Below are 17,897 nucleotides of genomic sequence, written 5' to 3' on the forward strand. Positions count from 1 at the left end.
GCACTCCTTGTTCTCCTTGTTGGGGGGACGTCCACCCCTATCTGTCTCCTCTCTCGATTGTTCTGGAGTACCTCTGGTCCACCTCAACCCAAAGGCCCTCAGGGTTATGTACAGATCATGGTGTCTGCCCGGCCCTCCCTGGCTGGTGTGTGTCCCGTTGCAACTCTTGCTCCATTGTCAGTGTTCAGCGTTGTGACTGTGCCGCTTTCTCAATGCTTGTGATCTATGGTTCCATCGTCAGCCGGCACCACTTTCGGTGTGCCTCTGTACTACACCGGCCACATCTCCATCTTGCCAGTTGCCAGTGGCCATGCTTGTATCACCTCCCACTGCAGTCCTTTGTTTACCTTTTGTGTCCCCCTGGTCTAGTTCGTCTCCCTTAAACCTCATTGAGCGCCTCTGTCTCCCATCCAGCTCTTGCACCACGCTCTCATGTTTGTTGCAATGTATCTCTCTGTAATGGACAATTTCGTTTCACATTGCAGCCTCCGCTCGTATCCGTGGAGCGCTGCACATTCATTCAGGTCGGATCTCCCCGGTGTTTTAGGCCTTATCGGAACGTATGTGGGCACATCCGCTTTGCCTACCACACTTGCGTCCCGTTCGCCTGTTGTTACAATGGCCCTCATTACAACCCCGGCGCTAAACCATGGCGCTATTAGCACCATGGTTGGTGCCGGTGTTGTAACGAGTCCGCCATGGTGGAATGGGAAAATACCGCCCCATTCCAAGGTTGGCGGGGCGGTATTTCCCCATTTCACCATGGCCCTTCCCCATTCCCATTTTCGCTCCATAGGGCTCAATGGGACTGGGGAAGGCGCTAAGTACGGTACCGCAAATTGCGGTACCGTAATTAGCACTGATGTCCCTTTGCGACACCCTACTTTAACGGCTGGTAAAACCAGCCGTTAAGGTCGGGTCCTGCAAAGGGACCTCGTAATCAGGCATTAAGGGTTTAACGGCGCCGACACCTTTTACGGCGCCGTTAAACCCTTAATGCTAGGGTCCTAATGACCCCAATGTGTCCCGCGAAGTGGCTATTTCGTTTCGTTCTCGTCCAGCCTCTTCTGATGTTCGCTGTGTTTATGGAGTGCAGTCCGGTCGTACGGGACTCCGCTTCTGATCTTTGCAGTGCGCCTCTTATCTTTAGCTCCATCCGGTGGCCAGCTGTGGCATTCGCATCCGCGCAGCCTGTCTCTGCCCGCAGACGCTTCCAACGTGGCTCTTTTACCATTCTGTGTGCCCCTCTCTGGTGCGCACACCCGGCTCCTGCTAGCAGTAGCCCTTGCAGGTCGCAGATCCGTGTTCCTTCCTAGTCAGGTCCACGATTTGAGACCAGGTCTCTCCTCGTTGCTTTCCAGCATGCGCGTCTTGTCTTCGGGTGCCACAACTACAGATCTCTATGGCAGACCTCAGTTTCACTTCGGTGTGGCTGAACGGAATTCAATGTTCCGTGCGTGAGCTTCATGTGTGGCGCTCAACCTCGGCTCATCTGCCACGCGGGCCTGAGCGGAAGTCCTCCGTGTCCTCCGTGTCAGCGGTTCCTTTGTTCGGTCCCTTTGTTGTCCGGGTCCGCCGTTCTTGTTCTGTGTGCGGCTGCACCCACGAAGGCACCGTTTCACACGAATTCAAGTCCTGATTCACTCGCAAGCTCCAGCTAATGTAAAGCCCACCTTCCGACGCACATGCCTGCAATTTCAGTGTTCTAAGGCGGCATTTGACATGTTTTTATACAGATCGCTTTCGGATCTCAGGATATCACGTCCTACCCCATGGTTCGATAGCCATGCCCCTCCCCTTTGTTTTTTCATTGAATTTCAAGGGTTTTGTTATAGTATCGTTTCTTAGGGGCCCACTAGCCATGGCCTTCGGCAGTGGCCACTGTACATGTTACAACACTAATTTCTTCCCAAACACCCATTGCCACCTGCCTAGTAGTTGTGATTTTGCTGCCCCTTCCTCACAGGTACTCACCATGCACCCTCTCCTCTTTTCCTGGTCCCTCCGCACCCGTCAAGTGCCTGTTCATACACTAACCTTCTCCCTTACCCGCATCACTTTACGTGATGTGTGAATCATTTTCTGTACCGGACCCGTTACCTCAGAAATCTCACAAGATTCCGCCGGCATTCCCCTGATAAGCCCTAAATGTTCTACCACGGATTCACTCCCCAGACCACCCCCAACTTCATATGGTCTCCTCTGTCTCCCTCGCCCCGCCCCTGCCATCTTTAGCTTGATGGCATTACACCCTTTTTATGCCTCCAAGTAGCTTTTTCAGCACTTAAATCTTTGTCTTCCGCCAATATTACCGTGGTAATTGCTTGAATCGAGCAACAACAAAAAATAGAAAATGGCAGCTTTTTTTCTGAAATGTCTCTTTCATGGGAGATATGGTTCTTTTTTTTAGCAGGGAGCATCCCCTTCCCCCGTCGAATATTTTAAGAACTACTGGACAGATTTACCCCAAACCAGTCCCAGGAATCGAGTCAATGCTTCATGCCCAAGTTGTTTCTTATTTGGTCCAATTCCATCGAGCAGTTTTTTGATCTGCGGCTACCAACAAATTAGACTTTTTCTCAATGGGAAAATGAATGGGAGCAGGCCTAAAACTGCGTTTTTTGTTTTCTTAATAACGTTTTCAATTTTTTATGATCTTTCCCAAAATGTCCGGCATGGGGAGAGGGGGGCAGGGGTACCTGAAAATATCAGCCAAAACCGTCCTGCAAGTCAAAGGTTATTAGCAATAGAATTTTTGCATTTCCTATGGATCATACATTTCACCTTAACTATACAGCGGCTATTATATATATATTTCTGAGACTCATGGAATCTGCTTAGATCACATGCTATGCATAGTCCGACATCTAGTCGAAGCTGCAGAGTATTAGTTGTTTTTGAAACTCGAAAAGGGACGTGTGCCAGTAATACTATCCCTAGTGTGACGTCCACTGTACCCATGGTCCTTCACACGTCGAGGTCCCTCAGATTGTTTTTTCACGCCATTGCGACGGACGTTAAATCGCAGAGTTCCCATTCAGCTTACGCCATTGATTAAAATTTCATTAGAGTTAGTTACTTTTTCTATCCTTTAAATCGCCGACCTTCGATGAATATCTTTGACGGTGGCGATTGGGACAAACGTCATCGGACAAACATCCAATCTTGTGGACACCTCTTCAGCCTTGGAAGGCCGCACCGGGCCTCGGCCCAGACAGTAGGGAGAGTGGGGGGTGGACATTTCTTAGGGCTATAAGAGAATGCATGTTCCCTTTACCCTCTCTATTTTCGCCTAGCTGCCCTTCCATCCAAATATGGAAAACACACCATTTAAATTCTGCCCAAGTTGCAACAAGAAGTAACCCTGGAAAGACAAGCACCGGAACCACAACGAGGGCCATTGTCGAGCTTGTCAGCTCTTCAAACTGAAAACACTAAAGGACCGAAACACCAAACGTTGGGCCCACCACGCCATGCAGGCCGAGGCTTCCTTGGACGTGGAGGATGCATCCAGCGATGGCAGCATCACCGTCTTTTCGGACGACGAAGGCGATGGGGAACCGATCGATTCCCGCGTGCTAGCCCCCGACCCAAATAGACAGGCCAGCGGCGCTGTTACGGGGACGACACCCGGCGGCAGTAGCACACACAGTGCAACTCACACAAAACACATACCCCATGGCCGAAAGTCTACGAGGCCATCGTCGCCACGGCCACACACAGCGTCAAGGGGTAGCTCCACAAGCTCCCTGTCCTCTGGGCACTCAAGATCTCGATCGCCACACGACAGGCCCCCAAAGTCGCATGACAAACGCGACGCGGATGCCATGTCCAATCCAGCGGCCGAAAGCTGAGCATCGGAAGACGCAGCTTCGGACCTCCCATCCGCCGAGACTTGACACTCCACACAAAATGTCGAAATCGGTAGAAAGCACCAGTTCTTCTAAAAAAGCCCAGCTGGTGCAAAAACATGTGCTGGAGACGCTCCTTAAATGGAGAACGTCAACAATCCTCTAAGAGTCACCATTCCCATAAGGATAAAGGTATTACACCTCACAAGGAGAAAGAGAGTGCTTCCCAAGGGGAGGGTACTTTAGCAGGTGCTATGAGACATAAGCAGCCTACTCCAGAAATACCACACTGTACCAAGCTCCTCTCACTGGTCCTGTGAAGACATTGATAGGGTAATGCGTAGAATGTCTTTCATGGCAGATTTCTTTGAAAATAATCGCCAGGCAGTACACAGTCTACAGAATACGCCAGCCACTAGGTGCGCATCCACCTCACAACCCCCAGCAAAGAGGCCACATCCTGACACCCTTTTAATTAGTCCTCAGCAAGACCCTGTCCAATTCGATCACTGAGGAGCAGGATACCCAAGGGGGGAAGATCACTATTATAATGAGGATGATGAGGAGGACGTTTACATCCTACCCTCTCCCGATCACCTAGCCCCACCAGTGGCATCTCACCAGTGGACAATCAACCTCAGTTTAATGATATGCCCATAAAAGCAGCAGAGCATTTCCAAATCCAGACCCAGGAAACACAATTGGATAAGGATTTTGTAGAGTTTATACTCCTCCAATCAATACCAAGGAGAATTCAGCCCTCACTAGAAACGCCAAGCCAAACGCGGGCTGTGAACCCATGTATTGAAAAGAAATTCTGCCCTGCACCCTCAGATCCACTTTACATAAGAGGTCAACTCAAACTAGACTCGCTAGTAGTGACCAGTACACGAAAAAGGGCAGGAACTCCGCTAGCTTGATCTGAAGCACCCCCAGATAAGGAAAGCAAGAAGCTTTACACTCAAGGGAGGAAAGTGGCCACCTAAGCAGCCTTTCAGACAAGGATTGCAAACAATACCACATTATTGGCAAGTTACAACTGCCATAAGTGGGATGAAATTGCAACTCTAATAGCCTCAGCCCCAGAACCCCTCAAGTCCCAGCTGTCCCTCGCAGTAGCTGAAGGAAAGGCGGTGTCGAACTGCATTCTAAAGAATAACTTGGATGCTGCAGATAACGCAGGCAGAATCATCGCAGAAGGGACAATCATACAACGCCATGCATGGCTTCACCATTCAGGATTCAAACTGGAGACGCAGGCAACACTCGTCAACATGCCAATAGAACCCAATGTCCTATTCCGGGAAAGCCGTTGAGGATGCTTTAAAATCTGCCAAAGAAGAGTATGACACTCTTAAATCATTAGGCCAGCTAACTAATAAGCAACCAGGCCGAAGAGGCTGAAACAATTTTTGTCTCTTTCGAGGACAAAACTCGCAAAGAGGTTCCGGCTATGGCCAAAGTCGGGGCTCATCCTGGGGACACAATCCGGGACAAGCCTTGCAAGGTTTCCAGAGGGGCCAGCGTAGATCTTGTGGCCGGAGCAGGTCCTCCTCTTCCAGAGGTGGAGCAACACCTCCTAAACAATGACCACCCGCTTCAGGTCCCCTACCATGCCTCACAAGTAGGAGGGCATATAACACATTTCACCCACGCATGGGAGGGAATCAACTCAGACAAGTAGGTGCTATCAACCGTGGTGGGCGGTTATTGCATGGAGTTACTTCAGCGACCCTCAAACCATCCACTGCATCAAAAAAAAACACAAAGGAGGAACAACTCATCCTTCTAGAAGAGGTTGCAATGCTGCCGCTCAAGGACGCCATGGAAATCGTACCAGAGAATCAGGTAAACAAGGGTATCTATTCAACCTACTTCCTTGTGCCCAAAGAAAGATCTAACAATGCACCCAGTATTAGACCTACGACCTGCAAACACCTATGTCAAGGCACAAACATTCTGCATGACAGCGCTGTGTTAGGCAGAATCCTGTGCAGTCAGTGGCGTAACACAAGGTCTGGGGGCCCTCCTGCAAGCCATGCTGAGGGGCCCCCCCCAACTCGGCAACAAATCACGAGTCGCACCACACTCTGGGCCGCCCTAGATTACCACGCTTGCGCAATACGCACAAACGTGTTGCTGAAGGGGTATGCCACACACTGCACTAGGAGAAAGATATAAATATGTGTTTTAATGCAATATACAACACACTTTCTGAGAAAAATTTACTGAAAAGCCACAGTGTTTGTTATTGTTGTGTAGGGTAACAGCAATCCAAAACATGCAAGTCACCAACAGTGCACATGAACATTAATGCTTTGCTATTAAAAATGCCATGCCACAATGAAAACATGTCCAACTGGCTGCACAATATAGACCAGTGGAGACACATAATAACATTACAGTAACATTAAGACATACCTAGACTGGTTGCACCAAAATGCCAGTCGAAGCAATAAGACTCATCAAGAAGAGAGCACACATTCAAGCCTGCGTCTCTACGGCCTCTAACAACACAGCCAAACTCTTTAAAATCGGCAAGCAACTTGCCAATCCTTTTGCGATTTCTACCTCTCCTGTTCCCTCAACAAGCCCTCTGTACTGCTTTGGCCTCTCGCTTCTCCGCTAAAACACAGGACATCCTGTCCACTATCTCCTCTTCCTCTCTCGGCCCCCTTTGGCCATCTCTCCCTCTCCTCCTCCTTTTTCCTCTTTGTCTCTAACACCTGACAAGGTTTCTAGACAAGTCCCATCTATGGAAGTGCCGTCGAAACAGGTGCTCGCCTGCTCCTCCAGAACCATCAAGGACCACATTGACACGATCTAGCCTTGGCCGATTTCTGTAATCATTCATTTGCCACTGTAACTTTCCCCTCTCCCAAATTTTTGGAAAAGCTGGCCAACTGCCAGTTTACTCTCCACACTGAATCTGTTGGTTGTCTCCATGACCATCAGTCTGCCTTAAGAGCTGCCAGAGGCACGGAAACTGCTCTCCTGAGCACCTGTGAAGATCTGATCTCTAACCTTGATTCCAGCATTCCTTCTGTCCTCAACATCCTGGAATTTTCCTCTGCTTTCGACACAGTCAACCACACCATCCTGATCAATTGACTCCGTGAGAACCTGGGCATCATGGATCAGGCCCTGGAGTGGCTGACCTCCTTCCTCTTGGACCACCCCTCGCAGGTCCAACTTTGTCCCTTTCACTCCGCACCTCTCTCTACATGTGGCGTTCTCCAGGGCTCTATCCTCTCACCCTGGTTTTTCAACCTCTACTTTGCCCCTTTGACCCACCTGATCTCTACCTTCTCCTCTAACTTACAGTGTTATGTGGATGACACTCGGCTTTTCTTCAGGCTCCCCTCAGCCTATTCTCCTCTCTTGCTCATTACTGGTGTCATCTTCAACTCCACTCTCTTTTTCTCTCCTCACATCTCGGACGTCGGCAAGAAATCCCACTACCAGCTGCACCTCCTCAAAGGGACTCTTCCCTTTCTCACTTTCCCCCAGAAGCTCACTGTCTCCAGAGCTCTGGTTCTCTCTAGGCTGGACTACTGCAACACCCACTTTCTCAATCTGCCTTCCTCTACTCTCCACCCTCTTCAACTAATCCAGAACAGGACTGCAAGACTTATCCTTGGCCTCAAGCCCAGGGACTGTATCTCTCCAGCCATGAAATCTCTCCACTGGCACTCGTTGGCTGCAAGGATCAAGTTCAAAACCCTTTTCATTGTCCACAAGGCTTTCTGGGGCTGGGATCCGTAGTACATCCAACGCTATCTTCCAAAATACCTTCCTTCTCGAGCCCTAAAGGTTAGATACTTCTCCAGGCAGAGAGTGGAGGGTAGATCCTTCTCCCCTGCAGGCGCCTCCCTCTGAAATGGCCTACTGACCCTCCCAAACTTGAGCCGGACCACCTGAAGTTCCGGAAGCAGCTCAAAATGTTCCTCTTCTCCTCTGCTTTCTCTCTCTCCCTCCCCTGCTGACCTACCTGTCCGCTGCACCAACTGGTTGCTTGGCTACCCTCTGTCTCACTGAGTCCAGGCTCTTTCTTGATCAGTCACCCTTGCACTGCCTCCAGGCCTACCACGCAGATAGGGGCTGTAACTGTAACCCTACAGTCCGTTGTTCTCCTTGCACTACCCAGAGCCACGCTGCTCTGGCGGCGCTTACTCAGAGCATTGCTGCCCTGTTTTCCCCTCCCCTCTCACTTCCCCCCTCCCTTTCCCCTTGCACTTCTCCTTCTCGCACTTGCACGATCTGAATGACACAAGGCTTAGTAAGATCATTTGTCTTGTCTTCCCTCAGTTTTCCTTCTCTTGTCTTGTCGTGCCTAAAAACACTTGTGTACAGGTGCGTTATAAATGACTTATCATATACCATATCATTTTATCACAGATGCCCAGAAATATATACAGTGCCACAGTAAGAAACGGCTAGACTGGCAGAACCCAAATGCCAGTCTAGCCAGGTAATTACACTTAGCAGGACTGCTTTATCAAAAATTCCCAGTTAAAAAAAGTCATACCAAACTGAGGAATGACTAGACTGGCTGCCCCAAAATGCCTCTGCAGCCACTAATACCACATATCATGCCTGATTAGCATGGACATGGACGATCATTATGATTTATTGCACAATCCCAACCCCCCACACATCCCTTCTCCCTCCCATCCCCTAGCCCAACCTCCAAAACCAGCTAATTGGCCCAGAATTACCTCCACGTCCCTCTTCCTTGTCCCAGTGCTTACATATGAGGCTCCTTGCCTCACTGGTAAGTAGTGGAGGAAGAGTGGGACTAGGAGTAATGAAGATTACAGGTAGCTAAGTCAGGCATTACCTTCATGTACCTCTACCTTATCCCAGTACTTGTGTATGAGGCATAATGCCTCATACACAAGTACTGGGATGAGGAAGAATAGGGCTAGGTGTAAAGAAGATTACCAATAATTAATCAAGGCATTAAACACAAGTAGTGGTGCAACACCATTGAGCTGACTGGGCTTCAACACTCCCCCCCCCCCACTGAAATTGTGGGCTATGTTGACTTGACCTGGCTGACCTTCAGAGCAGTTGCCGGACAGAAAAGGACACAGATGTTAAACGGCACCTGGGTTTTGCAGTTCACAAGGGCCCGGCCCAGCAATTACTAATGTACATCATTTCACTGTTAGTACCTGCATTCAAATGCCACATTTTTTAAGCAATTGAAATTGTGATGTGGGTTTAGTACTTGCATGCCAGGGGAGTGATTGGAAGGGTAGAGCGGAAACAGGGGACCAGTCATTCTCACAGCAGCCCATATGTGGGTGCTTTCAGACCTAAAGGAGAGAGTTAACTGCTTGTAACATTGAAGCTGCACTAGAATAGTCTCATTAAAATGCGTAAGGAAGTTAGATGCCCCCACACAAATAAGTTTGCTCCTCCCCACCACACGTGAAGTTAGCACCTCTCCCAACATTTGAAAAGTTAGCCCCCCTGAAATGTAGGTTTTGTTGCGCCCCTGAACACAAGCACACATACCATTCACCATATATACACACACACATGCCCTATCAAAACTTCCGATCTAAGGTTGTCTTATGGTTGAAAACGTAGGCCTTCAACCACATCCAGGTGTCAAGTCCTTTCATATTCCTGCCATATGTACATACTGTTCCTACATGTGTTTATCTGTATATATGTATATAATCGTGCTATAACTATGTGTATGTATATATTGTTGTTGTAACTAAGCTTCGCATATACATGTAACTGCTGCGCACTGTTACCTTATGGTATCCTCGCGCATTACAAACAATAAAACAAACAAACAAACACGCACACCCAGCCATCCATATATTTAAGAGTGCACTCTTACACCCAGGCAGCCACCCATACATTTAAGTGTGCACCCTTTCACCATAGCGCCACACCCAGGCAGCCACCCATACATTTAAGTGTGCATCCTTTCACCATACACGCACACCCAGCCACCCATGCATTTGTGTGCACCCTTTCTCCATACACTCACACAGGCAGTCACCTATACATTTAAGTGTGCACCCTTTCACCATACCCTCACACAGACAGTCACCTATACATTTAAGTGTGGACACTTTCACCATACAGGCACACCCAGGCAGCCACCCATACATTTAAGTGTGCACCCTTTCACCGTACACGCACACATGCATACCCAGCCACCCATACATTTGTGTGCACTCTTTAGCCATAAACTTACACACGCACACGTCATGGGTTGAGGGGAGCCATAATACTTCAAAGATACATTGGGCCTTATTAGGACCCTGGCGGTGACGGTATGAACGGTGCCGGTAAGGCACCGGCAACGTTCATACCGTCCCGCCGCATTACGAGTTCTGCTCGCAGGTTCCTGACAACACGCCATGTCTTACCTGGCGGGCTGTGCGGCACCTGCGAGTATAACTCGTAATTGCGCCGGCACCGTTATCAAAGGTGCTGGCGCAACCATGCTCCCTACCCCCATTCTGCCCTATTGGGCAGAATGTGGATCGGGAGCCCGGCAATACTGCCACCCGCGAATGGGCAATTTCCGGCCCATTCATCTTGTAATGTACCGGTTATTGCCCAATCGCGGGAGGCGGTGCCTGTAGCGAGCATGGCAGTAGCCGTGACTGCCATACAGGCACAGCTACCGCCATGCTCGTAATGAAGCCCATTGTTTCTTTTTGAAGTCACTCTGACTTCATAAAGAAATTATTTCCGTTAAGGACTGAACCGTAACGGAAATAATTTCTTTCTGAAGGCAGAGTGACTTAAAAAATAAACTATTTATTTTTGAAGTCATAGGGCTTCCCCACCCCATGACATGGAGGCCTCCAGCCTAGGGCCTTCATGTCATGGGGTGGGGGTAGCCACCGGACTTTTTGTATTCACTCGGCCTTCATAAAGAAATTATTTCTGTTACAGAAATAATTTCTTTAGAAATGCAGAATGAATTCAAAAAGAAAATGTAAAAAAAAAAATATATTTTTCTTTTTTTACTCCAAGTGGGGCCCCCTTCCAGAAAATGTGGTCATGGGCCCCCCCCCGCACCGCAGGGGTTGCGGGGGCCCCTGTTACGCCAGTGTGTGCAGTGCCCTTAGGGACCACTAAACACAATTAAGACTACAAGTGGTAATACATGTTCACCTTTGGTACAAGCCTGTACTACACTGTTAAAGTGGTAGCAGTAGCGGACAGCCAGACTTATCTCAAGAGCAAATGAGCAGTAGTAGAGATTACACAAAGGACCACAATTACTGTGACTCAAGCAAACACTGACTCAAGGTTGAAAAGTAAAAGTAAATTTATTTCTAGACCATCTGTTTGCAAAACACTTCACTTCTATTAAATTAAAACTACACGTAAAATACACTACACACAACCAATTCACTTTGTGCAGCACAATTCAAGGTAAGTACCTTTGATTTTGACAGACCGATGTTGTGAAACAAAGACGTTACCGGAGGGACAGATGCGATCACTTTTTGACAGTAATGACAGTTCGGTCTTACTAAAGATACGCGTACCCACGGGAAGAAATGTCACCGGAGTTAAAACACACTTAGCACATGAATCAACACAAGAGAGTTGGGGACAAAAATCATAGGCAATACCTTTATCAAGGCAGATAGAATCAGAGGACACTTTCCTACAAGTGAATAAAAGTCAATAGGCCTGCGCCAGTGTCAAGTGGAACAGGGTTCCTGTTGTCGAGGATCACACGGTTAGTACAGTTCACAATTCGAGATTGCCAGGTGTACTTGGATATTGTCACAAGAGGAAGCAAAAGTTATAAGAGGGAAGGAAGATAAGGACAAGCCTTTGGTGAGGAGAAAAGGGATTCACCCTAGTTCCTCGAGGTCGGAAACAGTACCTTGTTCAAGTGAAGAAGAGCTGGTGCCACGGCAGTTGTTCCTGGTAGTTCCTGCAGACTGATGGTTCCTGTGCCTTCAGTCGTGGGGACAAGAAGGAGGACGTCTGGAGCGATTTGCACTACCCAGGGATGAGGCCAGCAGCAGCAAAAACAATAGTGAATAAAAGGTGCGCTCCTTTAAAACAGGAGCGGCTCTTCAGATGGCTATCTGGACCACTACAGCTGTGTGCAGAGATTTCGATCAAGAAAAGGATCCTCTACCTGTGGAAGATGAGCTGGTTAATCCCACCAAGCTCAAGGGAAGAAGACTCCGGACTGAATCTTCTCTTGTCGTCGAAGGCTAGATAGCTTAGGACTGCAGAAGGGCTCCACCAGCACTCGGTAGTTGCAGCAGCCGTCTTCGTCTCCGCTTCTCTTCGGTTCCTTGCAGTTCCAGTGGCAACTCTCACTTCCAGCTCAAGAGTCCTGCCTTTTATGCGAAAATCCCCCATTCACACAGCCTGGCTGTCAATCACCCAGCAGGGGGTTTGTCCGGCCCGGACAACCACCTTAGCCAATCATGACAAAGTGCGACTTGGGTTTCCAAGGATACCCTGTGCAGGGGGTGACAACACCGCTCCCTCACATACAGCCCACCTAGACACCCACGCGCCAAGAGGAGGGCTTCTTGGAAGAAGCCCGCCAAAAGACGGTGAACAAAGAAGGCAAACCTGGTTTGCCGCGCAAAGTAAAACACAAGAAGGACTTTAACAAAAAGAAATGGCGAATAAACCCGACCGGAGCCAAAAGAAAGAGTATTTGGTCAAGTGGGTTTATAATAATAATAATAATTAGCCAGTCAAGTGGCACAGCGAGTAGAGCGCTCGCTTTGACATCCGTGCAGAGCCTGCTAACGCAGGTTCGAATCCCGGCAGGGCCAAACTCAGCCTTTCATCCTTCCGAGGTGGATAAATGAGCACCACACACCGTGGGTAATAATAAGCAGCGCTCAGATACCTGAGGGTTCGTAGCGCTATATAAATGTGAAATTATTATTATTATTATTATTAAAAAGGGATAGGAGTTAACCCTTTCCAGTACTCCATGTAAAATGGGGTGTACTGGGTCTATAGTTTTAAATGACTATGTAAAGTAAATGGCAACTTTACCTGTTTTCTGGGGGACAGTAGTCAGCCCCGGAAAAATTGAGTCAGGGGGAAGTCTCAAAGACAACCCTGTGTTACTGCACGGAAGGTGCTGTGTAACACACATGAAAAGTGGGGTTCATGGAGTGGTGTCCTCCAGAGCCCACTATTACACAAACAATAAAAATACACAAGGCAAAACACATGTAAGAGGGGGGAAAAGGCTCACTTTCTTACTAAGTGGAAAAAATAAACTCCAGAAATCGAGCAAAGCTGCTGGGGGACTCAGTAGGGGAGGGAAATTAGCCATAGAATGAGAATTCTCCCTAACACGCTACAAGGAGTAATCCCACTGCTAAAGTGGGGGGACTACATGGCAACATTGGATATGAAAGATGCCTATTTTCATATTTCAATGTTCCCAGCGCACAGAAGATTCTTGCATTTCAAGATAGCAAACCAGCACTACCAATTCAAGGGGATACCCTTCGGCATAGCATCCGCTCCAAGGGTATTCACGAAGGTACTGGTGGTGGTGGCAGCGCACCTGCGCAGGGAAGCAATCCCATGGTACCCCTACCTGGACGACTGGGTGATTACAGGGGAGTCTCCCCAAATGTGCATGCAAAATACTCAAAGAACTATAAACCTTCTTTTCCAATTGGGCTTCTCAATAAACGAGAAAAAATCAAGCCTTGTACTAAACAAGATCAAACAGTTCCTAGGAGCTGTCATAAACATGGAAGACAGGTCAGTCTTTCCATCAAAGGAAAGAGTCAAAAATATGCTACTGCAAACCTCATTATCAAGACCTTCGCTGGTGGACAAAGGAGAATCTGTTAAAGGGAAAACCATTCCACGATCCGGCGGTGCAAGCGGTAGTTACAACAGACGCATCACTCTCCGGCTGGGGGGCACATCCGCTTCATCTCACAGCACATGGTCTGTGGACTCACATCACGGCACAGAACCACATCAACCTGCTGTAACTTCTAGCGGTATTCAAAGCACTCATTTTAACCGTCTGCACCACTGCAATGTTTTACATCAACAACAAGAGGGGGGCACACATTCTCCAAATCTGTCCAAGCTAGCACAGAAAATATGGATATGGGCACTGAAACCGGGGATGTTCCTATCTTCCCAACCTGTTCCAGGGGAACTCAAAACCCTAGCAGACTCGCTGAGCAGAGATCCCCTCCCAGAGGCACACAGATGGCGACTAGACACAAATGTTGTAGACCACATCTTCTCACAGTGTGGTTACCCCACACTGGACTTGTTCGCTACAAAAGAAAACAAGCAGTGCCCAGACATTGCGTCCAGTTTTCCCCAACCAGACTTCAAGGGGAATGCCCTATGGATGAGCTGGTCAAAGAAATTTGCTTACGCTTTTGCCCCAACTCCTCTAATGAACAGGGTGGTGAACAAGATTCACAGAGAACATGATGACGCTCATCCTAGTTGCTGCATGTGGGCAAGACAACCATGGTATCTACATCTGCGCAAACTGGCTATGTGCGATCCCATCAAACTCCTGTGCCAGACCAATCTGCTGACCAACACAGGGGAATAACCATACACCCTCAACCTCACTCAATGAACTTGGCAGCATGACTCCTGAGGTCATAGAGTTTGGACATCTAAATCTACCACAGAGGTGTATGGATATCCTCAAGGAGGCATGTAAACCAAACGCCAGACACTGTTATTTCGACAAGTGGAGGAGATTCGTAATTTGGTGCCAGTCTAAGCAAATAAACCCTGTAGAATGTACTCCATCCCACATTCTTTACTATATGCTCTACTTGTTAGACTCAGGGTTAGTATTCAACTCTATAAAGGTTCACCTTGTGGCTCTATCTGCTTACACCACCTCTCACAGTAAAGTATTGTGGTGAAAGGTTCCCGTCTTTAAAGCATTCATGGAGGGATTAAAGAGACTCCACCCTCCAATTTCAAACCCACCGCCAGGGTGGGATCTCAGTGCAGTACTCGCAAAGCTCATGGGACCTCCCCTTGAGCCTATGCATAAGTCCAGTCTTAAACACCTTACTTACAAGACTGCCTTCTTAGTGGTTATTACATCCATAAGAACAGTTAATGAACTTCAAGCATTGTCAGTGCAGGACCCATTCTTTGTCATCCACAAGGACAAATGGGTTTTACAAACACAACCTAGGTATTCACATCAATTCAGTTTCAAATTTCACGTGAGCCAATCCATTGAGCTACCGACCTTCTTTCCCAACCCAGCGAGCTCAGCTGAGAGAACTCCATACACTAAATGTAAGGAGGGCAGTCCTTTACTATGTAAACAAGACCAGACCACTCAGGAAAGCAGACCAACTGTTTGTCTCTGTAGCACCAGGCAGATAAGGAGACCGTAAGTTTCAAGAAGGCCATCTCCAGATGGGTAGTCAGATACATACAGCTCTGTTGCTCATTATCAAGTAAGACACTGCCTTTCACACCAACAAGGGGTACAGGAGCTAATTTGGCCTTTATCGCAAATGTCCCGCTGGACACCATTTGCAAAGCAGCTACATGGAGCTTAGTACACACTTTTACTCAGCACTACTGCATTGACACTCATTCCAAAGCAGATACACAGGTGGGACAAGCGGTTCTAAAACATCTATTTGCTGCAGGACCTTCTCACAACCCACCACCTCCTCGTAACGCTGCTTGCTAATCTATGCATAGCATGTGATCTAAGCAGATTCCACAAGCCTCAGAAGGGATACATTACTCACCGTAATCATATTTCTGATGCTTGTATCTGCTTAGATTCACATGCGCCCACCCTTCCTCCCCTTGGAAAGAAGGTGCATAGATGTTTATATGAGCTTTATCTGATTCATATCTACTTTAATACACCTGTACTCACGCTACACTTCATGCTACCTCATGTCAGAAACAATCTGAGGGACCTTGACGCGTCAAGCACTGTGGGTACAGTGTACGTCACACTAGGGATACTATTACTGGCACGCCTTGTCGATGTCCCTTTTCGAGTTTCGAAAACAACAACTGTAATACTCTGCAGCTTCCACTAGATGTCGGCCTATGCATAGAATGTGCACCTAAGCAGATGCAAGCATCAGAAATACGATTACGGTGATTAATGTATCCCATACACACACACATACATATATGTCTCAACTGAGAGGTGGCATTAAGCCCTGTGCCCACGACCCCAAAGTCCCAGGGGATTGTCAAGCCGATACGTTTATTTTGTCCCGCCACTTTGATATAATATGATATTTTATTTTTATCGCGCCTATACACAAGTGTTTCAAGGCGCGACGAGGCGAGGGAGGGGAACAAGAGGGAACAAGACAACGATCTTACTAGGCATGACCAGGTCTCCAGATTATAGCTATTTCTGATCATTTGGTTGAAATCTTCAAATCAAATATGACTATATACCCTAAAGGGCAATTATTAAATTAATGCCATGTCTTCTGCAATCTGGCATTCATTAATAACATTATTCAGATGGGTTGCTGCTTTTTTGGACTTTGCTATGAATTAGTTGACTGTTGTCTCTTCTCTGCTTTCTTTTGCCCTTCATCTTAGTAAGCCCCTTTGGTGCTGGCTGGGAAGCTGTCTGTCGTCAACTCAACTATGACTGTGAAGATGAGACCAACAAGCGAGTTATGAAGGTTTGGCTTTTTATTTTACTGTAACAAAGACATATAGTGAATCTAAAACAAATTATGTCCTTCATTCAGATTGGGGCAGAGGAGGTTATCTCCTTTTATGAATGTTGTTTATTTAATATAGGAACTGGCGTGAACCTAGTTGGGTCGATTATAAGTAAATAAAAAATGCTGTGACAATGGCATCTTTTGTGCTTTGCCCCTTAAATTGTGTGACTTGTTGCAGTGGTCTGGCCACAGAAAAGTAGTTGTGCCAATTGCACTATAAGGTTTCCCAAGGTGTGTGCAATATCGAACAATACAAAGGCTCAAGGATCCATATTTGCGCAAGGAATGTGCCTTACAAACAAAGTAGAACTACATTGGTGGCCCAAGGACATGGACACTTGGAAATATGGAGGGCCTCATTATAGGTTTAGCAGTGCTGGAAAGAACGTGTTGGTAATACCGTTACCAACACTTTCTTTGGTGGTAACACAATTACTGCAGTGTTTACTGCACCACAGAACTTCTAATTTGACCTTGCAATGGCGGATATTCTTCCAGCATGATCTTGGAGGTAAATCTTCATCTTTCAGACCAAATACTGGGGGAATTACAGTGGCACATGAATTCACAGAACAGAGGTCTTGTACAACTCAATAAATTGCTTAAGCAGGAATCCTAGCGGGCTGAACCAGAATTTTGCAAGGGCTTCTCGTCGTTACGATTCCTTGCTGATGCAGAGATTCAAAAACAAGTTTCCTAATATCTTCTTCTTCTCTGAACGTAACTTATTGTGTGATACCGGGAAGCAGTTTGTCTGGGATCGTTGTGATATGTACAGATTCTACATTCTGTTTTGTCAAATGTGAAATAAATGGGAAAAATATAGCATGCCTAATAGACACGGCATATTGTTTAGTAATCAATGTTAAAGACTTTCCAAATGTTCCATTGCATCCAAAATTATGGGAGCTGCAGGTATTGCTAATAATCCAGTGATCCAGTCTGTGACCGAACACCTAACAGTGTCTACTGTCCCACTGCCAGATAGCCACATTTTTTCTCTTGACTCCTTTGACATGTGGTAATGTATTAGGAAAGGACTTGTGTAAATTAACGTGCAGCATCTACTGGTTTGCAGGCAGAGATTTTCTAGAAATTGCAAATTGGCGCATGAGAAAAATAGTAGCAATATTTCAAACAAAATAGCCCTTGAAAGAAAAAAGGGATGGGACGTTGAATCGAAACAGGCAGATTTAGAGCATTTACTAGCAAAGGTGCCTCAGAAACGATGGTTGCAACATGCAAATTAAGTGCAACTACTACCTAAAAGAGAGCCAGTGCACATTCTAGTTGACATCATAAAGCCCCTAGTAGGGAAGCCCCAATA

The 17,897-nt window shown here is 47.3% G+C and overlaps 1 protein-coding gene across 2 annotated transcripts in view; it reads left to right on the forward strand.

Annotated features, from left to right (window-relative positions):
• The window catches only part of ZPBP2 (zona pellucida binding protein 2), an 854,148-nt gene that overhangs the window by 417,833 nt on the left and 418,418 nt on the right, over positions 1 to 17,897 (forward strand). For both annotated transcript variants that reach the window (XM_069634766.1, XM_069634767.1), the window contains exon 6: positions 16,440 to 16,525. In XM_069634766.1, coding sequence (XP_069490867.1) covers positions 16,440 to 16,525 — 86 coding nt within the window. The remainder of the gene's footprint in view (positions 1 to 16,439; positions 16,526 to 17,897) is intronic.

Source organism: Ambystoma mexicanum, chromosome 13 (genome assembly GCF_040938575.1).
Source record: "Ambystoma mexicanum isolate Mex_15411 chromosome 13, UKY_AmexF1_1, whole genome shotgun sequence".
Lineage (NCBI taxonomy): Eukaryota > Metazoa > Chordata > Amphibia > Caudata > Ambystomatidae > Ambystoma > Ambystoma mexicanum.